The 25,664-nt window shown below is 39.4% G+C and overlaps 1 protein-coding gene across 2 annotated transcripts; it reads left to right on the top strand.

Moving 5' to 3' along the window:
• Positions 1 to 529: 529 nt before the first annotated feature.
• drd3 (dopamine receptor D3) lies at positions 530 to 25,116 on the top strand. Of its 2 annotated transcripts, XM_067486975.1 has the most exons (10): positions 530 to 839; positions 1,205 to 1,327; positions 1,422 to 1,584; positions 6,879 to 7,209; positions 11,455 to 11,567; positions 15,547 to 15,683; positions 17,629 to 17,822; positions 19,720 to 19,785; positions 21,009 to 21,384; positions 23,211 to 25,115. In XM_067486975.1, exons 1-10 carry the CDS (start codon positions 704 to 706, stop codon positions 23,405 to 23,407), a joined length of 1,836 nt encoding a protein of 611 aa, XP_067343076.1. In that variant the 5' UTR covers positions 530 to 703; the 3' UTR covers positions 23,408 to 25,115. The 2 variants fall into 2 exon arrangements, with proteins under 2 accessions (XP_067343076.1, XP_067343077.1); XM_067486976.1 differs by lacking the exons at positions 530 to 839; positions 1,205 to 1,327; positions 1,422 to 1,584 and adding an exon at positions 4,568 to 5,230 and having other exon boundaries at positions 23,211 to 25,116.
• The last annotated feature ends 548 nt before the right edge of the window (positions 25,117 to 25,664 follow it).

Here is a 25,664-nt window from a genome sequence, read left to right as displayed (position 1 = left end):
AAACTTTTTAGATGTTGTGCTGATGGATCTATAGTCTGCAGGGGCAGGTGGTGAGTGCTACCTACATTGGGCTCATACTGATACTAAAATCATGATAATGAATAGATTTTGGACAAACCAAGGAAATTTAGTCCCATGTAGCAGGTGTATATACTGTATCTACTGCAGAGAATTTGAATTAAAAAATTATCCAGACCCCTTCACTTTTCACAAACTTCATTGTGTTATTGCAGAAATTAATGTTGTCGAAATTAATTTAAAAAAACGTACATTCCTTTTTTTTCTAATCCTTTTGGAAAATGTAAATATGCATGTAAATATGTTGAAAAACGTATTCATCTACTTACTTTCCTTATGTAAATTATGTAATTAAAAACATGAACACGAATAAACAGAAGCAAGGTTTTGTAGCTATATTATAGAATAACAATTTATGTAAATTGTATATGTAAATATATGAAAATTAACAATTGACATACTTTGTTATTGCAGAATTTAAAAAAATATTTGAATCATTTTTGAAACATTGGATTCTGGTTCTGAGGTATATTCATCTAAAAAACTTTGGAGAATTAGAAACACATGCGCAGCACTGCGCAAATTGTTACGCCTGGGAAATAATTACTTTGCCATCCGCCAATAAACTGTAAGAAGTAGAAGAGGACAGTTAGTTTGCAGGCTGCAACGCGCTCCTGTCTTCACGATGATGTCCTTGGTGTTGTCACGAAGTTTCAGTCCACTTGTTGTGGAATTGAACCGCAGGTCTTACGAGACTCTGGGTTCCGTTTTTCGGGGTTTTACAACCTCAGGACCAAAATGCAGAGGCGCTTCTGACAAGGGTAAAAATATTTTTTGTTGCACTTTAACAGCTAAATGATATTCCTGTGTCCAGCCTTTTGCCTGTTGTGTACTAATGCATTTAAAAGTTGATTTATTATCAGTCACTATGTGTGATTGTGTTGCAGTTTGTTTTATTTATTATAGTTTACAGACTTTGGTTTACTTTAGTATTTTAGCTTTAAATGGAAAACAGTCAGTGGCTCAACTATAGAAACCTTTACCAACTTTTAAATCAGCAGTGATTACAGTTAATTCAATGGGCAGTGAGTTATTCCAGGCGGCAGGTATCAGACTCCAATTTGCCAACAGGTGAATTTGAACCTTTTTACAAACTTGATCTTGTATTTTATGTTTCTAACCCCAGCTTCAGTGGTGACATACTCGCAGCTGAAGACCATGTTATCAAAGCAGGACATTCAGCTTTTTGATGTGAGAAATCCTGATGAATACCAGGCTGGAAACATTCCGCATGCTGTCAACATCCCGTGTGAGTGGAAAAAAGAACCACATGTCCAAAGTAGTCTGAGATGTTTACATGAGACCTCACTTTGACGATTCTTGTCTGCTCATGCCAACATCAGTGGGAAACCTAGAGGAGTCTTTGAAGCTGTCGCCTGAGCACTTTCAGCAGAAATATGAAGTGAAGGCTCCTGGAAAAAATGATGACAACATTGTGTTTCACTGCAGAAGTGGCAACAGAAGCGCCACAGCGCTAGACATCGCTCGTCAGCTGGGCTTTAGCAGGTAAATAAAACAGCAACACCTGTTTACACAAATGGAACATTTCACGATTATTGCCAAATGGGCCCTTTAACTCTTCGAACTCTATTCAAGACAAACAAAGTTAAGAGTTCAGTCATTTTAAGTGATGTGGATTATTAATCCCAAAAGTTGCATGTCGCTATCTAATTATTAATCAGTCCTGAGCTGCAGCTAGAGTTCAATGTCTGAAGATGCTGCTTCACTAAATGACCTTTGAGTTATAAAAACAATACCATGTGATAAAGTGTTATGTTTTTTTTTATGTGTATCTTTTTTCCTCAGGCCGAGACATTATAAAGGAGGGTACATTGAGTGGGCAGAGAAAGAAGGAAAGTGAGGCTCAGTTCTTCTCTTTTGTCCCATATCCTCACTAAAAATACAAAACCACTGGCTAATCTTCGGAACATGACACATTTATTAAGTTGGTAACTTTAAACAACCGATTCAACAATCCATTAAGTTTCTGTATGTGATGTTGAATAAAAAATACGATCGACAAACCTGTTAATGGGAAAGTGCTGAATCCTTTATAAATAACTGTAGATGCGGTCTTACTCGTATCCGTTGGTCCAACAATTATTCACTGCACAGATCGTTGTATGACGAACACTGCACATTTATTCAATTCCACGTTTCTCACCTGAGCCGATAACGGACTAATTTTGCAGTACACGTTTACCAATAGTCGTTTCACAAACACGTTAACAAACCAATTCCACCGAACAAGGTAAGAAACCGTGACCCTCCACAGCTCCACACTGGGCCTCTCACTTCTACCTTGTTGCGCTCCCCACTATGCCTTGTAGTCCTAAAACCTGAACCTAAAACTCTCATTTCTGTATCTTGTAGCTCCCATATAGCTGTGTCTGTTCTTTCCACAGGGCTGAGCTGAATTTCCTCACTTGTCACAAAAGTTTGTTATACATTGTTTCCTTAACACCTGGCTGAACAAACTTAAAAAGCAAACTTAAAAGGAAAACTTTTAATGCAGTTATGTGATGTACATCATCGGTACACTTATACATAAGCTTCTTAATCTAACAAAAACAGGAAACCCTGGTTGGCTCCTACAATAACATAAAGAATTGACCATATCTTTGCGTGTCTTTCTCCGCACACCTTCCTCCTCACACACTACTTTTTTTTTCAGCTATAATTGTCACAGTATGCCGTGTCCGTAGTTGTAGTAGTGACTAAATAATCAAAATACAGCAGTCAGCCTTTTTTTTTCTTAATGGAGAGATTCGCTTTAAAAAGACAAATGAAGACTACATTCCCAAAAAAACAAAAACAAAAACGAGTTTCATTTTAAAAACAAAACAAAACTGTCTTTGCTTGATTTCTGGATCTAAAACCTCATTTGTAATGAGTGATTGACTGTTAGTTTAGGTTATTACGTGTTCTTTTTTAAGTGCTTCCAAAACACTTATTTAAAAACAACTTGTACAAATTTTATACTGACAGGAATTTACACGTGTTAATGCAAATCGACTACTTTCCAGTTAAACTTCACAAGTAGAAAATAAACTGTTTTTACCACAGATTGAGTAGTGATCCTTTGTTTTCTGGGTCTGTGAACATACCTTATTCTCTTCCTCCATTGCCTTCAGCTCCTTCATCTCACCTGTGCTGTACATCATAAATAGTTCCACCTCATCACCAGTAGATGGCAGCACCAATTCATTCAACTCTGAAAATCTTTATTCCGATGTCTCCACCACCAGTGTCTCTTTATCATTGATAGTGATGCCCTCTCAGGCCTGACCCTCACACTGCTATTAGAGTAGATGCTATATGTGACAGCTCTGTGAGAACCTCTGTAAGCAGCCACCTCTGTAGCTGATCTGCACAACTCACACTTAGAGAGAGAAAATCCCGAGTCTTTCTGTCCTGTCCCATCTCACCTGAGCTGTTTGCAAAACCTTAATAATACAGCAGTGAATGGAGGACTTGATGCTCAGTTTATATGTTCGTCTGAATGGAAGCAGTGTGCGGGCTGTGATGACCCACTGTGAGCAGATATGTCCCCTCTCTCACCCTGAAACTAGGCTTGAACGTACCTCTACTCCAAAACATTATTTTTTGCATGTTTAACGTTTTATCATCAATCATCAACTCAATAGGTCAGGGGAAAAAAAAACACGTTGTAGCTGCCATTCGTGTAGGAAATACTGAGGCTGATTTCCTGAAAAAGACAACTGATAAGAAATAAATGAGAACTTATTTAAAAATTTTCAACGATTTGAGAAGCAGCTGTGCACTAAAATGCCATCCAAATTTAAAATTCAACATAAATAAAAAAGAATGTTAATGTTGTAGGCAATGTTGGCAGGTTTCAAACGTATATGGATTTCTGCATGCCACAGTTTGTATTAGAATTCTCTTCAGCCCTGCACTGCACAGGGAGTATATTTGTGTGACCGTGGAGAAGAAGAATGACTCAAATTTGAGGACCAAGGACGTTTGGCCACTTTTAACATTAGTTCAAACACAAACTGACTGTAGGCAGGTTGTGAAAAATGAGAAGTTAGAGCTGTTTGTGATAAGTTCTCGACCTCCTGCTGTTCTCTGATTTTAAAGCAAACACACAGAGAAGTGTGCTTATGGCATCTACTGTACGTTGTAGTTGCTTTTACTATATCTATAGTTTGTTAAAGATAAAAATATATATATATCAGAACCATGTGGTCTTCATTTCCCTCTCAAGTGACTTATGAATTTCTTCCACAATGAAGTGTGATTCTTCGCATATTGGAACTGGTTCATAGAGGAAAAAAATAACATCTCCTTCTGGTACACTTCACTGAGGTTTGGTCCAAATCTCATTTGTTCGCACTGTAGGGGCTCCTGTGGGGCTTATTACACTTATCTTAAAATGCCATGTAGAAGACAGCGAAACAAAGCACAATGGCTTCTATGCAGGATATACGAGTGCCTTGCCCCAGCATTTAAGGGTTTTCTGGTAGGTCTGTTTGAAATGGGGGTGCAAATAGACCCAGAGGCACAGCAGTGTGCAAATGTTTTTCTTTTTTCTCATACATAGACCCGGACTAACCTAATTTACTGGTCCATCATCGGGTGGTTTTATGAGGCCAACATTAGGCTATTTTTACGCGCATGCCACTTCCTGCACAGCACGACCCATGCGGGTTCAGGGTCACACTTGGGGACACGGCCATAGGACGAGGTTTTATTTAATGGAGCCTGTATTATAACAAATGAGTGGAATGTATTTTGTCAAAAATTTATTCTATTCTAAAATGTGTTTAATTATTTGTCACTGCAGCACAAAACGCGCTAAGGGAGACATCATCTGACGCCTCCATAACGTGGACGAGCGCCTCTGGTGTGGCTTCAAAATCAAGGCTCAGCACGACTGTTAGCGCCCATCACGGAGCCAAGAAGCTTTGGGGGGGATGAACTAGGCTAATAAGTGCGTGCGCCGCGGTTTATCTTCGAGCTGCCCACTTTCATATTCGCCTATGCGCAATGGCACCGAGCGCTCCTCCTGCTCCTTCCGCTCTCCCCATAGCGCTGGTGATGACCGGATAACTTTTCACTTCGCACGGATGGTGCTTTTCCTCGATGGCATCTGATGAATTCTTGAATGGCAACCAGTGACAGTGTTGTAAGTGACTTGGTATTATTCCGTCTTTGGGGAAATCAAACATATTAATTGCGAAACGCCTTTTTGAAATGTTTTTGCTCAAGTGTTTGAATCTTTTAAATTTGCTGTTTGGTCCCTTAAATGTTTCATCCAGCATGTGCTCTGATAGGAGATGATGTGCGTAATTGTTCTTTCGTTTTACTGGATAAGATTTGACATCTGTTTTCTGGATTTTGAAGCTTGATAATGTTCTAATTAAATCTAGAGATTAACCTGCAAATTACAACGCCTTGGAAGCTTTAACAAATGCCAACAAATTAACAAGAAATTAGAAAAGGTTGCAGTTTCGGTGCATAATCTCCAGTTACTTAATCCACACATAAATATTTTTCTGCTGCTAACGTAACCAAGGTGCTAATGCAGGTCAAACAACCTTCTCCAGTAAATGTAAATGCATGTGTGTACTGTGCATAGGGTCAGGTTATGCCCATTTCACACTCTCTTGAGGGGCAAAAGTAACTCACATTGACACTGAGCGAGCAGGATCAGGTGGTTAATATGAGAGGCAGGTCCAGCAGAACAAAAGAGTGAAGCAGGAAACCATTTTCAATTGGCACCTTTTCTACATAAGGTATGAACAAACCATGCACTGGATGTGTGTGTGTTTGTGTGTGCCCTTATCTTTTATGATTCCTCCTGTCATGCCTCATTTTGTGATAAACCCATGCTGCACTGCCTTCAGGAGACTTCAAGGTGATCTTTATCAGCAGCTGCTTTTCCTTCTTCACATTCTCTTGTGGACAATAATATGATACTAGAGCCATTGATGAACTGAGTGGAATTACAGACTGAGGAAATCTTTAAAAGCCTACTGGGTTTGAGCCAGGTCTTGCTGTCTTTCTCACTATTTAGAAAAGATAGAAAAATAGAAAAGGGGGGAGTTGGATAAGATTGATCAGATTGTTTACAATCTATACACAGGTGTGAGCGTTACCACAGCACTGTTATGTGGATTGAGTCCAGAAAGGGGGGTTTGGGAATAAATAAGTAGAGGGATGGAGACCAATGAGCAGAGTCCGGGACCAGAGCCAACAACCAGACTTCTCAGGGAGGCAACACAGACTTATTACCCCTCCCCAATGAGCCACCCTCACTGACACTGCTCAAAGGCACACAGCCAAGGCTTCATTAAAGTTACCATCTCTGCTTTCTAGTTTCTGTCTCTGTTGGTTGTGTGGAAAGCCGTTTACAGGAAGAAAGGGGACACCTTTGCAACAGTCATAAATCACAATGTCAGTGAAGTTTGTGGATCAGAGCATGAATTTCTACTGAATCTTCATGGAGTTTTAGCTGTGGGAGTCACAGAAACGGTATCTTTAGGTGTCATCAATATATGCATATAATCTTTATTCAGCAGTGGACGTTGGACGTGGACAGTGAACAAGAGACAGCACTGAACATTAAGCAGGAATGCATTTCAACTGTTAAATTAGTCCATATGACTACTGTTTTTATGGACCATGAGGTATTTTCCAGTGAGCCTCTGACCTGAATTGATGCTGCCACAATTATCTGGTGGTTAAAATGTTGCATTTTACTAATGGGATGTAAAAAATACATCAGTGTTTTTTTGATAATTTAAAAATAGAAAGCTCTTTTCCTTTGGTAGATCTGCCAAATCTCACCTCCCATGTCACTGGAACGTCTCCATGGCGACATTTAGCAGCACCAAGCGGCTCTGGAATGAGTCGGACCCCCTCAGATGGGATGACAGGAATGAGAGTTTGGAGGCATCGGGACAGGACGAGGGGGAGCGGAACTACTACGCCATGCTGTACTCCTTGCTCATCCTGGCCATTGTGTTTGGGAATGTGCTGGTGTGCCTGGCCGTGCTCAGGGAGCGTTCTCTCCAAACCACCACCAACTACCTGGTGGTCAGCCTGGCTGTAGCAGACCTGCTGGTGGCTTCACTGGTCATGCCCTGGGCTGTGTACTTGGAGGTGAGGACATTAGGCCGTCTGTATTTACAGAACTTTACTGTCTAGGAGCCTTTATCTGTGGCAGTGGTTCCATAGTTTATTCTTTTTTTTATCTGATGTCCCCACATCCCTATTTTTATTTATCTGCCTTTTTGACAGGAACCATACTGATAAACATCCAGGCAACGAGTGCAACAGAGTGTCTGGCTGATCCTTATTTGCAGTCCCCGTCCCCAGTTAGGCTTTTTAATCAAGGTTAAAGCATCCGAAACATAAACAGAATAAACAGAAAGAGTACAAAAGCAACAAGGCAGATAAAACCAATTTTATATGCAATATTCTATACGCATACAGTATAATGTAGTGAACATATTTATGCTAACACTCGACAAACAGGTGTGAAAGTGTAGTGACTTCCAGTACTATGAGTACTGTTTTATTACCTAACATGATAATTTGGACTGATTTCAATGTAGATTAATAAGTGGATATTGTGGTAATTCCCCCTCCCCAATCACTTCAGTTTTTAGATAGTCAAGTCGTGCTGCTGTTATAGGGTACACGCAGAAGCTGAACCAAACCATTTATTCATCACTTTTAACTACTTCAACCCCTGACACATTGCTTTTTGATATATTACTTTTATTCCATTGAACAATTTCAACCATCTCTCCATTGCTTTTAGCAGTTGATCAAGGGCTTTTGATAGAAGAAGGGTGACAAAGTGGAGAGGAAGTACATAGGACGTGGAAGAGATTGAAATACAGAGGCTTGGTAGTGAGTGACGAGAGGAGATGAGAGGAGAGGAGAGGAGAAGACCTTAGCAACAAACGGGTCAAAGAGAAAAACGATGGTGCCCATTTGGGGCTTATTAGGTACAGACAACTGTGTGGGTGATACGAAGAGTAATGATGATAATGAAAAGCAGATAGAGCTGCACTATTCATGTAGATTATACATAACTGCTGGAGGACATATTAACAAATTATGACTTCATCTACTGCAGGTAATTGGCTTAGCTTTAAACTATGAAGGTGCAACTTCAAACCTGTGTATTTCAAACCTTGAAGGCAAACTGCTTTTTATGGCTGCGGTACATTTGTATTTACCCTTAACAAATTGTGGATGAGTGTAGCATAATTTTCTGCAAATTGTTAATTTCCTCCGCCTACCTCTTGTCACTTGCTGTTCGGTGGCTCCATTTACTGCACCGGCGCACATGACCTGCAGGCATCCACATTTCATCAAAGTAATACACTGCCACACTGAAAAGGCACTGCAGAGGTGCCGAGTTTGTATGAGCTCATAGTCACACAGCACAGAGATTCTGTGAAGCTTTGGGAAACCTAGCGTGTTGCTCGGGGGCAGAGGTTTGCCCACATGAAGTCTAATAATCCTCTGGCTGGAGTCCAGTTATGTTTATCACGCAGCCACCCTGCTGACCAGGGTTTGCTCACTGTGGGCACAAAGACTATTTCTCACAGGGTGAAGAAGATTCAACGACAGGCCAACCAGAAAAAACATAGCAAGCTCAGTGAGCTGAAGCTGACGAATTAAAGATGATTAGTTCCTATGAAAGGTAAATGAAAGCAGGAGGGATCTTCAGTCATGTGTTTTCACTTTCATGTAAGCAGTCATGCTGTAAGAGCATGGGCTACATTTTTCATATTAAAGTGTAACCCCTTCATTTCAGATTCAAATGGAAGATTCGAAAGGAATGAGTCATTATAGATGCTATCAGAGACAGGGCAGTGCTAATTAATTTAGCCATGTGAGTTGTACAAACATGAGTCCAGAGCCAAAGACTTTTAACTCTCACTGTGTCACTGTGCGCACCATCACCCTGCAAGCTCTAATCTGACGGATGGAGGATTATCTTGTGACCAGAGGGTTGCTGGTCTGTTTCTGCAGGTGTAGTTTGGCAGGACGAGTGATTGAGTAACACTCTCCCCACAGGTACTAATCACGTGCCCTTGAGCAAGCCAACTTTATCCCTGGATGCTACAGTTGATCTATGACTTGTACTTGAAGGAAGTGGTTGTATTGGCAGCAGTGACTGATCGTTGACTTTCCGCAATTCATCCTCAATGATGTTGTTCAGCCTCAGCAAAAATATGACCTGACTATGAAAACGGTTCCATTTGTTGTGCAGAGGTTACTGCCTCTTCAAGTCAATATTTTATCAGCAGTGTTTTATTAGAAATCTGCCCAAAAACATGACAGTAAATAATACAAATGTGTGCCAAGATACACTGCAGCTCTCCAAAGACAAATGTCTTGTATGCTGTTGTATATCTCTAAAATCAGAGATGTACTTTTTCATATCATATTCATAAAAAAAACAACTCTGTTGTGTCTTTATATTGTAATCCTCTCATTTTTCATTCTAAAAAGCTTTGTAAACACATATTGAGAACCATACTGATTAATCAATCTACCTTTTTTCACCATAAATACACCTTCTTCTGCAACAGGATCTTAATTGTTGCTGCTCTTGCTGTGTATTTTAAATGTAGGCATTTCACTGCTGTAAGATTACAGATCACATAATGTATGTTCACACAGTCAGTATGAGGTGTCTGCAGTTCCCCACTGAGTCACCATGGTATGTAGTCTATATTCAGTACGTACAGTACTTCAGTTTTATTATGCAGGTGTAACAATCAGGTGCTACTGTAGATATTGCATATACTGTATGTTATATGCAATAGTGCTGTTGCTCTAGGAGGGTCCTGACATTGGCAAACCAAAAAGAGTATTTTGTATATTTTCTTCTCACTTCACAATTAAAAAAATTGTATTGGGGACTGAGATTAAAGTGCTAGTGCTAAGATTTATTATTCATCCCCCCTAAAGTTGGAGGATTTGTAAAACAGAATCATAGTTTCTAAGCGGTGTCCCAAATCCTTGACTTACACTATATACTTTTCTGGTATAGAGTTGGTTTACCAGCCAATATGAATCACACTGACTTTTGAAAGAATGTTTTTCTACAGATGTAATACTTTTATCCTAGATGTCTTTTTTGGCTGTCTCAAACTACCTGCAATTTGTTTCTAATTTCCTTAACAGCTGTGAGCGCCTTCTCGTTTTCCCTTTGTGCAGTGCATTTTGGATCAATAATTTGCATCAACAGCACACAAAAATCAATCTTCAGTTGTTTGGAAGGCCTACTGATTATCTTTCTGAGTTTGTTGTATTTGTCACTTCTTCTATGTGAATGCAATTTTATTAGCATGTGATACGCATCAAATATCAAATTAGTCTATTCACTAAGCATGTCTGTCAGTCTCCACAACCGAGGTTTGAGGAAGTCTTTTAGCATTTAAAATCTGTTAACCAAGCTACTACATTTATTTTTTGAGACTTGGTGTTTTCTGAAGTTCTTCCAGGGGAACAGAAGACTCCATTCAACTGTATTTGCAGACTGCGTAATACAAAGGATCAGAAGTAAACTGATTTTTATGGTTTAAGACTAGAATAAGCTATCATTCAAATTAAGGTTGGGATTTGTGTGGAAATTTAAAATCAGGGTTTTGAATGTTGTTTGGAATATTGTGTACATGACACCCCTGATCTATGGCATATTGCTGTCTCTTACATCTTTGTGTGTGTGTGTGTGTGCGCAAGAGAGAGAGCCTGTTCACATTCTTCTGGATGCCTGGTCTTTCTCTCTCTGTAGGTAGATGTATATTCTCAGCCTGGGTTTAAGAGATTCAGTAGTCAGGGGATGCAGCTTGGATCCTATTTATCTTTGTCAGACAGTTATTACCAGGCATTACAGGGCCTAAGTGAGTCTGTCAGTCTGAGTAGGACTAAGCTTGAGGTGGAGTGGAAATGGAGATTGGGGTGTAGTTAGTCTAGCTGGGTAAAAAAAAAAAAAAACTCCCTTAAACCTGCTACTAAATCTATATTAGACACATTCCCTCAAGTCGACTTTTCCCATACATGTTAAGACCATTGTGTGTGTCATCTATCATCATCACACTTTCAGACCATCATGAAGCTATCTATGTAATGCTGACAAAGAATTATTGCTACTTTGCACACAAATTAGAGCCATTAATACTCACTTTAGCGTGAACATGTTTTTTTTTTTTTTGACAGCTACACGCACACATTTCTTTCTATTCTATCTCTTTGGCATATGTATTTTACCATTCAAGTGTGTGTTCACGTGTACACTTAATAGGTGCTTCACACTTCATAGTGAAGAGGGGGATGAGAAAGGTGTGCGCTGTTAATCTGCCTGTTTGTCCTCCGCAGGTGGTTGGCGGAGCATGGCTTTTCAGCCGGCTCTACTGTAACATCTTTGTCACGCTGGATGTGATGATGTGCACTGCCAGTATCCTCAACCTATGTGCTATCAGCATTGACAGGTGAGTGTACAGCATGAATCTGTATAAGTGTGTGTACATGTGTGTGTGTGTGTGTGTGTGTGTGCCTCCTAAATGCAGTTACTATGTATATTTATGGATGTTGCCATGACTTCTCCAGTATAAATCCCATCCATGTGATTTCCATATGCCTAAGTTCATAAATATTCTAAATCTTGCTGGAGAAAAACAAGGTTCACTCACCTTTCTCATATTCTCTTGATAGCTGCGTGTTTTATGTATATTCTGTATTTCCGTGTGTGTGACAGAATATGAGACATGAGTAAGACAGAAAACGTTTCATGTAGAGGTGTCGTTGCGGTTTGTTTTTTTTTCTTTTACATTCAGCCATTAGTTTGCTGGAGGATCGGTGCCGTTGAAAAATCGACTTTAGATGTGCTTCCAATGTTTACATTATCCGTTTGCTTAGTATTCTTCTTGTTTCGTATGCAACAGCTCACTCAGGTCTTTGAACTTAGCACCTGCTAGCCTCAAGAGTTGAGCTACATTGAATGAAAGTACTACATAATAACTGGAGGCATAATAGGGATCTATTTATACTGCATGTATGGAGGAGGAAATTTGCCTTCCTCTGCAGTTTGAAAGACGTTCCAATGGTTTCTTTCATAACATATCACCATGTTCATTCAGAGTTTGGTGATTGTGCTTGCTGTTGCTGTTTCGCACCTGGTCTGGTTTTGTCCCACCTGTGTGGTGCTCTGCTATTCCATTTGTTTTAGTGGGATTTGTTGCTCTGGTGTCAGCTTGTCAGACTCTTCTATACATGAAAGCTGCTCTGGTGGATCACAGTGTTGCAAATAAATTAGTTGGTGTCCCCATTTATGGCCTGCACTACCACCAGTGGAAGCAAAAGGGAAGGGCTGAGTCCAGGTAAAACCTGGGCCACTGTAGTTAATGAAGCAGTTAAAAGGAAACATTGCTTCTGGATATTTTTCCAACAATTAATTGTTTATCGGTTGTTAATGGTTTGATTAAATAAAGATTTATGTGTGTATTATGCAGTAAAATGAAAAGATGCAGGGTGACTGTCAGAACATGTGCTGCGTCTGGTGCCTCTTGCCCTTCATGAGATGGGGTTGTGTGTTTGTTATGTTTAATGTTTCTCTCCAGAAAGTCACCGGCTGGTGAATGGTGCTGATGAAACCTAATGCATTGTATACAAGTCTGCCTGAGCATGTCATGCTGGCCAATAATTTTGAGTTTTTGTTTGTGACAGAAACCTGGCAGAGGAATATGGAACATGTCCCTCCATTAATTATGCTCACCAAAGAGGTCACATTTACACATTATTGACACATTATTTAGAAGCACAGAGTATGAAAGTTAATATTTTGTATTGTATGTTTATTTACGGTCCACCTTACCCCTACAACTCCCTTTAATAAATCAATTTATTGATTTTCTTTAATTTTCATGGTATCTAGGCTTATGCTCCTTGATATCTATAACTTTCATATTGATCACATATTTTGTATTGTTAATGCCTAGTTGTCCAATTTTGACTTTGTATCTATATATAAAATCTATCAGGCCCTATAAACGTAGAATCGATTTACTCGGGACTTTGTTTTTACTCTTGGTTAAAATGTTGATTGTGTTTATTCTTCTGATCTCTTTTTTTCTGATCACAACAGTGTTTGATTTAACTTGGATTCCTCGTCTCGTTGCAGCACAATTATCTCACTCAACCTAAACCTTCTTTGAAGCAAAGCTTTCAGCTGCTTTCCACAGAAACCCTGTAGTTATGTCCAACAAAGTACAATCTTTTAATGTGCTCTGCCTTGGATAACATTACTACTAACAAGACTAAATTGGCTTCAGTGATCATTTCCTTGATGAAAGACAGGATTTAACTTTTAACAGCTTTTATGTAATAACATGGGAGGATGCCAGCGCTGCCTACTTTTCTAATCACTGATACTCAACATAATCTGCAAAACACCATCAGTAGCATTGTCACTTCTGCACCACCTGCTGTTCCAGTTGTTTTCATTGATGAGAGCAGCAACTCTCTCCCCTTTTCTTTGTTGAGAGGAAAAATGACAAAAAATACCTCCCATAATTCACTGCAACCAACAATTCTACAGTTTTCCCCCAAATTCACTACCTGAGCTCACCAGTTTTCCGGAACCTGAAACCCACCTCTTGACATTGTGCCCACTCCTTTGTTGAAAAATGTAATTGGATATATGGGTTGTTTTGTTGTCCATAATCCATATTTTATTCAAGTTGTTATTCATTCACTTATGCAAAAGTTCAATCTTGATCCTTGCTTACCCCAGAGCTACAGGCCTATTTCTAATTTACCTTGTTGAATGACTAAGGTCTTGGAAAAATAAGTTGAAAGTTGTAGTACGGATTCTGTTAATTGAAGTTCATAAAAACAGCTGTTTTCGGTGTTTTAGATGATTTCTTGATGCACAGTGATGCAGGATTCACTATTGTCCATTACTGGTAGTGTTAGATCTCAGTGCTGCTTTTAAGTCTGAAACAGCATCTGTTTGGTTTGTTCTCAATTCCACCTGCTGAAGAACAAATAAAAGCAGGACAGGATTCCAACCAGTGGTGGGGAAAATAAGTTAAGCTCAAATATGATTTTTGAAGGCAGTAACTTATTCTGCACTTGCACTGTAAAAGATTCCCAACCCCTCAGTTTTCCTATTTCTCAGCTTAAAGTTTTCTGCCTCTCAGTGGTTTAAGGAAACATGATAAACACGACAGGTATAACTCAACAACACTTTTTTTTGTCTTACCTTACCACAGCAATATGTAACGTGTTCAAAACTGATACAGCTTACAGGTGATTCATGAACACTTTTAACGTCTTTTCAAGGCTGAAAGAACTTTATTGATCCAAAGGGGTAATTGCTGTAGTTGCATTTGGTTGCATCCAGCATATACTCTATGTTGGTCCTGCAGTGTTTTGTGTACAATAAATAATTTATCAGATGCAAAAACTTCTTTCAGATCCTGTTGTTTGTGATTGATTGAGACACCCACACTGCTGCAGTATTATATGTTTTGTTTGGTGCTAAAATAGTGTAAAGCACCAGGGGCCCTTTATGTCATTGATAGTGTAAAATGCATCTGCATTACCTTTGTGACAGCATTGTTTATTTGCAAGGTCACAGCAAATGCTACTGTGATAGCAGGGATGATTCGTTGCCTGTTAGGAGGACAGGTGAAAACAAAGGCAGCATAAATACACCAAATGGAAGTTCTTGCATCAAACCTCAAGGTGAAGTGTCTTTGTTAAAGTACTTTGGTCATTTTCTGAGCTGTGAGTGAAAGCTGTAGAGCCTTTTATCCTCAGCTAAAAGTCTAACTTCAGACAGCAGATGATCAATAAAGCATGTACATTTATTTTTTTACCACTACCTTTTTTTTCTTCTCTGCTTTTATTTAACCCGAGGCAGTATGGCAGGAGGCTAAGGACAGGAAAAAGCAGAAAGTGTAGGGGTAGTTTTTGCAAGTTTCTGTGTCTTGTTTGGCTCTGGATTTTACCCTGTGTTTTGCCCAGAGAAGAACCAGAGTAATTAGTCTGATAAGCGTAAACAATCATGGCAGTTATCTGGCTCCGAACAACATAACATCACATCTACTTTGGGGTAGGGGTCCAGCATAATTGCTGCCTCTTCTGAGCCATTGGTGAACCTAGTTTTCCCTTGCTCATTATACAGTCTTGGCATATAGAGTACTGATTAACTCTTAAATCAAAGCTCCAAAAGGGTTTATTGCTGAATACCCAAATTGTTTCTAAAAAAAAATGCCTGATTTGCTGCTCTATTGTTGGTCCTTATATTACACCCCTTTTCACAGCAATGCATTTCTTGGCATCCCCAGGTGATGCTCTCTTCCCCCCTCTAATTATTTAATGTACTATATCAGCACTGTCTCCTGTACACTCACATTGTCAAAGTTGGGCAAACTCAAATCAGTGTGTGTGCGTGTGTGTCTGTAGGTACACAGCAGTGGTGATGCCCATGTTGTACAACACCACCCATCGCTCCAGGAAAAGAGTTTTGGTGATGATTGCCACTGTGTGGGTCCTGGCTTTCGCTGTCTCGTGTCCCCTGCTGTTTGGCTTCAACACCACAGGTCAGGTGAACATTTTGACTTCATCTTCCCCTCTAGATGCTTTCAAGTGAAGGTATTCAGGCTGCAAAATGGAATGCAAGGTGCAAAGGCGTGGAGTTATTCAGAAATTCAGGCTCACGATTAAATCTACTCGCTGTACACAGTCAGCAGTGAGACAGGAAATGTAAAAAAAAATTGATTGATGATTTAAAGGTTCACACCACAAATTTAGCATTTCAGAGTAAAATTTCTAATCTTGGGAGGAGTCCTGGGCTGCTTGTGCAAATGTTTATTGTATTCTGTGTCTCTGTCTCTGAGACAATACCTGCAAATAAGAAACTAATGCAGGTCAGCATCTAAGTTGTAATTCAGCCAGTTATTTTGAATTTCTTCCTGTCAACAAACCTTTAGCAAAGCTGGCAATTTCATGTTTTCATGTCCATGCGAGGAATTCATTTCCAACTATAACATGCAAACCCAATTGTTACAGTTACTCACTATTTTTGTATTGAAAAAGGCTTCAACTAAATTTGATTTCAATAGTTTGTAATTCTATACTTTCCTGTGACCTTTTTACATTAAGGTGGGTCCATCCATCCATTAGCAATAGCCACTCATCCTTGAGAGTTGACAGTCCCAGTTAACATTGGATGAAAGGCAGTGCACAACCCGGACAGGTCGCCAGTCAATTACAGGGCTGACACGTAAAGACAGACAATCATTCATGCTCACATTTACATCCAAAACCTTCTCGCTGTGAGCTGACAGTGTCAACCCGTGCACCACAGTGCTGCCTGCTTTCTGCAAATATTGTTACTTAGACATAAGTTGCCTTTAAAGTTGGAGAGATTGGTAGTGATAGAAATAGTGAGGCACAGAAAAGGGACTCATTTTACCAGTCGAAAGAAACTTCCCCTCTCTTTTGGATCTTAAATATTACAGATGGAAACGTTGTTCACTGTTTGTCTCTTTGATGATTCTGATGGATTTTTCTAGGAGTCTTTATGTTCTGCATAACTCAAAATATCCTGTGCTGACAAAATCGCATTGCCCATTTTTTGTCCGCTTTGGTGTGGGAACAAGAAAAATCCACAACTAAAGAATTAACTGGACAGAGAAATGTGAGACATCACCAGTAGCTATTTTAATTTCAATAGCCAGCAGCACAGATGGATGAGTGCATGCACACAATTAAGAGCATTAGTCAGACACAATGTAAAGCTACTCTCAGAGATAAGGCCTTTGGTTTTAGCCCACTCACAATACTGTAAATGAAACACAACGGCTAATGATTGCAGGAATGTCACTGTTTTGTCAGTATGCAGCCACGCATCACCATTGGAGGGAGGCACAGATGGGCTCAGATCAGGTCTAGGAGCTTTTATCATCCTGCAAAAGTAGTGGACTGAAAAAAGAGCAGCTCGAGAGCCCAAAAGCTGCACAAGTGCCTGTGGATAAATAATAAGAACATACAGTAGAAACTGAAGGTGGTTGTGTCTATTTGTCCTTGTTTCCATCTCTCTGTGGATTGAAGTAGGCAGTTCTGAACATCCAGGGAGAAGCAAATCACTTTAGTTTGTTCATGACACTGACATGCAATATGAATTTCACAGCTGCGGTCTGAGCCTGCCTCATTGCTTTTCTAATGGGAATTTACAGCAGAACTACCTCAACTGAATTTTGATTGACTGAAACAAAAATGGTTTATTCAATATTATAATTATGTCAAATGTTTGAATGTATGGTGCAGTTATTGTCAAATGAATCACACCTCCATCTCAAAGTCATCTGTGCTGTACTACAGTCAGTAAGCACACAGAATATGAAAGAGGACAGAGCATCAAGGTCATTTTAAGGATTGTGAAACAGGGTCAGAGGTCAGCTGTAAATTTCACCTTTCATCTCTTTTGTTAACACATGATGTTGAAGCTGTTTTCGCATGAACTTATTTTCCCTTTTATCTCAGATGACCCTATGGTGTGTTCCATCTCCAACCCTGAGTTTGTGATCTATTCCTCGGTGGTGTCTTTCTACCTGCCTTTTATTGTCACTCTGCTGGTCTACATTCGCATCTACATCTTCCTCAGGATGAGGCGGAAGAGAATCTCCTTTGGTCATCCCAGTGTAAAGATCCAGCCAGGCTCTACCCCCCCATCAGTGGTGAGACTATTTTATACCTTTTATAAAGTTTTACTTATGCTTTTTTTATTCTTTCTTTATAAGTAAGTTAGAAACCTTTAATAGGTACATTTTGAATTCTAGTTTGTGGCTGATGTTTGTCTCCCTCTGTTTTTTTTTCAAGTTAAATTAATATTTACAACCACATACTTAGATTATCATAGCAACACTGAAAATTGTGAGGTTGTCATATTATAGGACTTATAAACTATTATCACACCCATTTGATCCAACATGTACACTTTTATAATGGTTGTCTAACTGATTGTGGTACCTGGACTTAAAACCCTTACATTTAACTGTATAGTTAAAATACATGGTGGCCAAGGTCAGAATAACTTAAATGAGTTAATTCCTTGTAGACGGTGTATTTTGTTTCTCTGGCAAAACATTGAAATCTTCCTCTCTTTCACTCTAATTTACATTACCCCACATTATGCTCATAATGACTTGCAAATTACAGTTCACCTTTAAATTGGACCTTTCCGTTCGGCACACTCACAGTGTGCACATGCATCGCCAGCAAAACCCCCCCAAAGCCTTATAACTAGTTCAATTACTGTAGGAAATGTGTTAGAAAATCACAGTGATAGAAAAGAACTGTGGCTGGAAACACTGGATAAAATTGCCACAGTAAAAAAAAAAATTATTTTGCATGAATTTACATAAGTCACTTGCAGGTCAAAGTGTTCAAAAGAGAAATCAGAACAATATCTGAAAACTGCTTTGCGCCAACAGAAGTCAAGACTTTGGGGATTTTCAGTCAATCTGCTCTGTAAAGGTGACTCTGTAGCTCGGTTTTTACGCTGATGACATGTTTTTGCCAGCATTAAACCAAAGCTGTTCTTATATAAAAAGGTTTGTCAGGACAGAAATAATAGTCATTTTAAACCAGAGGCATGTGGTGACCTTTGTCATTGAGCTCGTTTAGCACTTTATATCAGTTTTTGAGAAAAAGGGAATAAAACAATGAAACACAAACACAAAGTACAAAACAAAAGAAACTCAAAGACCATCAATACTTGTCCCTGTTCAATCAAATATGACAGATGCAGTCAGTTAGGCTATTTTGAGAAGCAAGAGCTAAAGTTATATTTTGGTCCTAAAAAAGAGCATCATAAAAATTTTTATACTTTTTTTACTAAAATGGTGACATTTTCTCTGAAGACTGACACTGTCCTTTAAGTGGTGGATATATTGTGCCAATCTGAATATTTTGTTGTATGCAGCTGTCACCTCTTTGAGAACAACCGTCACTCTGATATTTGTCCCAGTTATCGATCAAACAAGTAATTGCTTTTATTGTTTTAACCTTAGGCAGGGATAAATCAGGTCATATTCTGTGCATGTGTATCACCCTATTTTTAAAATACGATCTATGTAAAGACACTGTTAGATGATTTAGTCCAGGAACCTCTCGTGCTATGTAGTTGGATTAATTTAAATTAAATTCTTTCCCCTTAATTGAAAGCAGAATCACAATCAAGTCAAGTCCTTTATTTAACAGCAGGTTACAGATAATTAGCTGTGGCTGAGCCACAGTTTGGAATCTCATCCATGAGTGAAGACACCTGTTGGAAGATCTAAGCCTTGAAGCAGTTAAAGCTGAGAGTTATAATGAAAAAGAGGTTTGAAATGAACTCTGACTTTGCCAAATGAAGTAACATTTGATATATAGCAGGAGTCACTCTGCTTTTTCTGTGGTTCACAGGTGACTAACTTTAAAAATCTACACAGTGTTCAGCTCAGGAGTGAAAAATACACCAGACAAGAATTCTAATTGTCTTTTTATTTTGTCTGTACCTGGGACAATCAGCAAATACATTTGAATTTTGATAAATAAAAAAGATGAATCAGTAAGTTTCCTCTGATCTCCTAGGAAACCTGTCTACAAGAAGAGACTCCCAAGGCGAAGCAAGACCTCTCACCAATAAGGATTAAAGTGGTAGGTGTTATTTTAAACTGTAGAGATTCTTGATTTTTTTTTTAAGGAGTTAGTTTTGCTCAATCTAACACAGGCCAGTGCCTGAATAATTCTCATATTGACTGTGTTGGCATATTGTGAAATGGTGACATCCAAAGTGGGGCTGTTTTTAGCTTTTTATCTGGGTCTGTCTATGTGTTATATGTTCATGCACAGCTCTGCTGTTGGTCGCAGGCCAAAGCCCTGAGAAGTAGCAGAAAATCACGATTCTGAACCACAGCTTGTTGCCTTACGTCACCTGGTCCTAGTCAGCTGAGCAAAGTCAGTGGGTGACGCACTGCAGCACCCGAATAATCCCCAGATGTTTCAAAGGCTGAGAGAATACAAATCTGTTATGTTTCCCTGAGGGAAAAGTGTGATTAAATGAATGTGTAAGAGAAGGCTTTGAAAATGAAAATTCATGATTGTGGCTATAATGGAAATAGACTCCTGAAAACAAGCTAATTATTGTTCATATTCACACAAAGAGAAACGCTGTTGTAGCTAAATTTGTTGGAGGTTTAGAAAGTGGGAGCATTTGCTGGTACAAAAGGTTAATATACAAGCCATAAAATTTGAATACTGCATTTACACTGTAGTCACACGTTTGGATGTGTGCTAAATACTAACAGTGCAGCTATGATTCAAAAACTTGGAGTGGAAGCAATTTCATTCTGTCTGAACAGCACTTCTGAGATGTATTGGCTGTAGCTTACAGCTTAGCTGAGTAGCACTCTGCTTGTTATGGCCCTACTCTCCACATGGAGTTAAAGCAAGATAAAAGAAAGGTAAGCTTTCAATAAACATTATACTGGAGAAGAGTCAGAGGATAAATAAGGCAGAGCAGTGAACTGTGGTTACTTGCTTACAATAATTACTTATCAGGTTTATCTGGTAAGCTGGTAAATACAAGTTTATTTTGTAGAAGTGCTGCCTTTTGATGTTGGAAATGAGGTTGATAAGAGTGAACCACAACTTTACTGGTAGCGTTATTTTATAATTCTACAACCAACACAACTACACTACAACAAGTGTTTTTCACATTACACATTAATAACTGGATCAATTGTTTGTATAAAATATTGATTGATGAGTATATATACATAATCTATTATTCCAATTAAATGTGTTTGTGTGTGTTCACGCGCTGATGAATCTCTTTTATTGTGCAAGTTTGTGATAATCGTGTATCTATGTTAAAACAGCACAGTGTTGAGCCCTCGGCTCCCTCCAAAAACATCCTGCTCTCAGGGTGCCTGTGGCGCAAACACCCGAAGACGGGACCAGTGGAGAACTCAGTTCTGCCCCCAGTGGATACACAGAACTACTGCAGCATCAGCCACGCATCCTGCGGGCGCACCGAGCTGGATCTGGAGCTGGAGCAAGGAGATGGGGAGGCAGGGGAGAGCAACCAGAATGAACAACATCCTGTCGGGTTAAGCTGCGAGGTGAAGGACCTGTCAAATGGACGAACACACACGTCTCTCCGTCCAATGCCTCACTGTCACACCAATAATACAAGATTCAGGAGCATGCACGCACGGGAGAAGAAGGCCACTCAGATGCTGGCCATCGTGCTCGGTGAGTAGAGACTGCCTTAAGCGAGTTAACCTGAGGATATGAAAGTGTAAATGTCATGGCAACACTCAATACAGGCACTTTTATAGGCTTCAATGAGGTGAGCTGCTGATATTGCCTTCCCTTACTCCCCTAACAGTCTGAGGAACTTTTGTACCTTATCACCTGCACTGCACATCATCTTCATCTGACCATGACCACACCTGCACTTTCTTACTCTGTGTGCATTCGCTGGATAATTTACAGATCCACAATAATTTATGTTTAAATGTCAAAACCCCCCGACAAAAAATAGTCTGACAGACTTCAAGTTCCCAGTGTGTGTCGAGACACCTGCTGTAGCTCATGACAGAGCATCCGCATTCTCCAATTCATTTCAGCCAGGTTCATAGATGTCACGGACAAAAATACTATCAGAGTCGTCTGATTGTATTAAACTTGTGTCAGTGAAAACAATGGAAGCGAAGATGATCTGAGTCCAGCCCACATTCCACCTGCTTTTCAACCAACTCAAAGCTTTTTACAGATGATGTGACCCTAATTAAAGAGTTTAAATTTAATGAGTGTTTAATGCTGCAGCAGTTTTAGTTGTTTATACACAAAAACTTATATCCTGGTGGCTTCTCCTGGGAATATTAACCATCCTGCATAGGAAACCCACACAAAATGCAGGTTAATTAAAAATCAAGCGTTTTTAGTGAACCTCCGCTAAAGGTGATTCTGTGTCTAATGGTGTTAGATTCGTAAGCAGCAGGAATTAAAAAAACAAACAAACAGATCTTTCACTCTAAACAGGAGAAAGAAAATTATGATTACTAGCCAGTGACTATTGAACTGATCAGCTTTGGTTAGCTTGTGTTAACAAACAAGAGTTTTAAATATTGATGACAACAGTAAAGACGCTAAATGCCAATAATGCTAGATCATTATTACACATGATTACCTAATCCTACCTAATATAATCAAGCATGCTGACATTTACAGCTTTTGCCACAGTATACACATTAAACATATTTCTGTTCTGTTTTGGTTTTGAAAAGGCAAAATAAAAAATAATACAGCACTTTCTAAATTTTTGTATGTGAAGTCAATGCTCCATCAGCTAAAACCTCATTTACTATTGTAGCATCTTGGTTTCCACCTGTCTCAGTTTTAAATGCTCGGCAAGAATTATTATGTAGCTCTTGGTAAGTAGGTAGTAGTAGATAGATACAATATTGTAGATTGCAAGCTAATTAGACAGTTATGCCAATCATTGTGTGTTATGTTGAAGCTACAAGTAGAATGAAACATAAAATCAATCCACTCCACAGTTTGAAGTGTGGGTCTATATTAATATTAATATTAGGGAGAAAAGTCACATACTGTAGCTTTAAAGCAGGAAAACATAAAGTTTAAATTTTTAGTTTTTGAAGAGATAAAAGAGACTTTACCATCCAAACTGTCACAGATAACCATGTCACGACAGCATATACACAATGTTTTGATCATGACGAGAAAGCTGAAGTCTGACAAACTTGTTGTTACTAGTTGCGGCTGCCAAGCTATGAGTGAACAGTAGCAGTCTGAGGTTTAGTGAACATGGATTGTGATCCTGATTAACACCTTGTCTTACTTTCTTCTCTCCTCTCTCTTCTCTTCCTCCCCCTCAACTTGACACTTTTACCACGTTTCCCTTTGTTTCACATTTTCTTCCATCTACTCACCATTTTACTGTCCTTGCTTTCTTTTTTTGTCTTACCTCTATTTACCCAATGCCCTGTTCCACTCACCATCTATTATACTCCATCATCCTCTCTTTATACCTCTCTGCTCTTTGGCTGCTCCAGGGGTGTTTCTCATCTGCTGGCTGCCTTTCTTTGTGACTCACATACTGAACACCCACTGCAGGACATGCTACGTGCCTCCTGCACTTTACAGTGCTTTCACCTGGCTGGGGTACGTCAACAGTGCCCTCAACCCCATTATCTACACCACCTTCAACATTGAGTTCAGACGGGCCTTCATCAAGATCCTCAGCTGCTGAGGAAAGGAGGCATGCCATGAAATCAAAATGGAAATGAGCCTGCATGTGGACCTCTCAGGGTTGGTGCATTTAGTAAACATTGATCACAGATCCTGCAGGTGATGGTGAAAGCAACCTTGTTTTATGTCCTGCAGGAGTTATACAGCAGCAAGGTGAAGCATGGAAATAAACCAGTGTCATGTGCAATAAATGCAATTAAAAGAACATTTTTATTTTTGTGACTCCAAAAAACCTTTTGTTCCTCAACAGGGCTGTGACTCAATTTGAACAGTGTTACACTTCAAATAGGACTTATATTTCCACACACATAGCACAACATGTGGACGTTCATGTGGATATGTCTTGTACAGTGTGTACTGCTCAGTTCCTCGGTTCAAGACTTTGTGATCAATGACAGTTTGGAAACTCTTTTTAGCGCTGATGAAGGTTTAAAGCTGAAAAACTGATCTGAAACTTCTCATCCTTAGGCCCACTGCCATTACACTGTGTGGATCAAATGATGTTTCATATTTCTCCCCTTCCTTCATCATCATTATCATCAGTTACTCACAAGTTCATGCACAAATCAAAGGCTGTTCACTTGAATTCTGCTGGAAAGATTGTACGGTCCCTGTAGAGTCTCATCAATTTGAAGGATTCATAAAACATGCTGTGCAGGCATTGTCCTCAACATGGATTCCTTAGAAAGTTTTTAAAAATGGATGTAATGCTCAATTGAAACACTTGATTTAAAGCTGCCTGATGGCTGTTCTAATGAGCTGATGAAGGTATGAGCTCCTAACAAATCAAGCAGGATTGTAAACCATGTGGTGGCAGGTCTGTCAGATGCAGGACATTTACTGCAGTGTTTGTAAATAAAAACAAATCATTAAACATTTCCCAGCAATGCAATCATTTATCTATGCACAGTAATTTATTACGCAAGTATGCATGTGTATGTCTGAATGTTGCTTGTGATAAAAGATGCTCTCAGATACTGTAGAAAATGACATAGTGGGATTTCTGGGGAGAACAGAATAGGAAACAAGCTAAGTGAAGAGGATTTATGGAGATTTTGTGACAGAAAAGGGGGAGAATTAGTGACAAAGTAGGAGGATGAATTGGCAGAGAAAACTGATGGAGATAAGGGATGAAGAAAGAGCTGAGAAGGAAGGAGTAGAGCCTATAAAAAAAGAAATGAACTGAAAGGACAAGGATCAAAGATGAATGTAGGAAGAAAATACGCAGATGGATCTTGGATAGCTGCGAGACAGAAGAGAGGTGGTGATGGAGGGGGTTGGTTGGTAGGGGTCCGTGTATACACACCTGCTCCCCTGCCATTGTATCAATTCAGCCTTGTTCCACTGAGACATCTTATGATGATGAAGGTGTGTGTGTGCGTCTGTGTGCGTGTGTGTATGCACCTTTAATAGGACTCTTTTCATACAAGTGAAATCAATACTTAACACATGCATATTTACAGAGTATAATCAGGACATAACACTAAATAATGTTAAGATGCTACAATAAGCTGAATTTAAATTTAAATAAAGACGTGCTTCACCATTCAGGCCAGCACAGAAATAAAACACAACTCACCCATTTCTTACTGTAAAAACAAAACCTTGGATTCTGCAGCAGGTAAGTTTAAAGCTGCATTCAGGACAAAAAAGTATATCCCCTTGTGTGTATGTACTGTTTTAACTTTCAGGGCAATCTGTTTTACAAAGTTGATGTTTCCCCCGGAAAGCAATGCTTGTATACTGGTAATTGAGTGTGTAAAGTTGCATGGTTTATGTTTATGCTTACAGTGTACTGAAAATAACTAGTTTCCAAAACAAGTCAGCTTAAAATTTTACACTAAAGGACACTAAAAGTGGTAGATCACCCCCATGTTAAAAAAGTATATTGAGACAATGATTCAGTGTTTCTGGGGCAGCACATGTGCTTGGGATGTGATAACATATAACTAACATATGATGGATGCAGGGCTTTATTGATCTTATTGACATTACTATGAAGGCTCAAAACCAGTCTTAATATAGTATGCTGGGGGCCGATCTGTCCACCCCATTCAGGGACATGGGGGGCCTCATCGAGCAGAGTGCAGCCTGCTCTTTGCTAATCACCACCGCAAAGCTCATCTGTCTCCCTGTCTCTCCCTCTCCACCCTTTGCTTTCTCTCTCTCTTTCTCCCTACATGTCTCATGTTAAATTTTTTCACATTAGGCCACCGAAACAATTCGTGCAGTGGTCCACTGAGAAATGTCCTGGTTTT

The sequence above is a fragment of the Channa argus genome, chromosome 19, assembly GCF_033026475.1.
Source record: "Channa argus isolate prfri chromosome 19, Channa argus male v1.0, whole genome shotgun sequence".
Taxonomy (NCBI): domain Eukaryota; kingdom Metazoa; phylum Chordata; class Actinopteri; order Anabantiformes; family Channidae; genus Channa; species Channa argus.
Note: the sequence above shows the minus strand (reverse complement) of the source record. Positions and strands in the feature narration are given on the sequence as shown.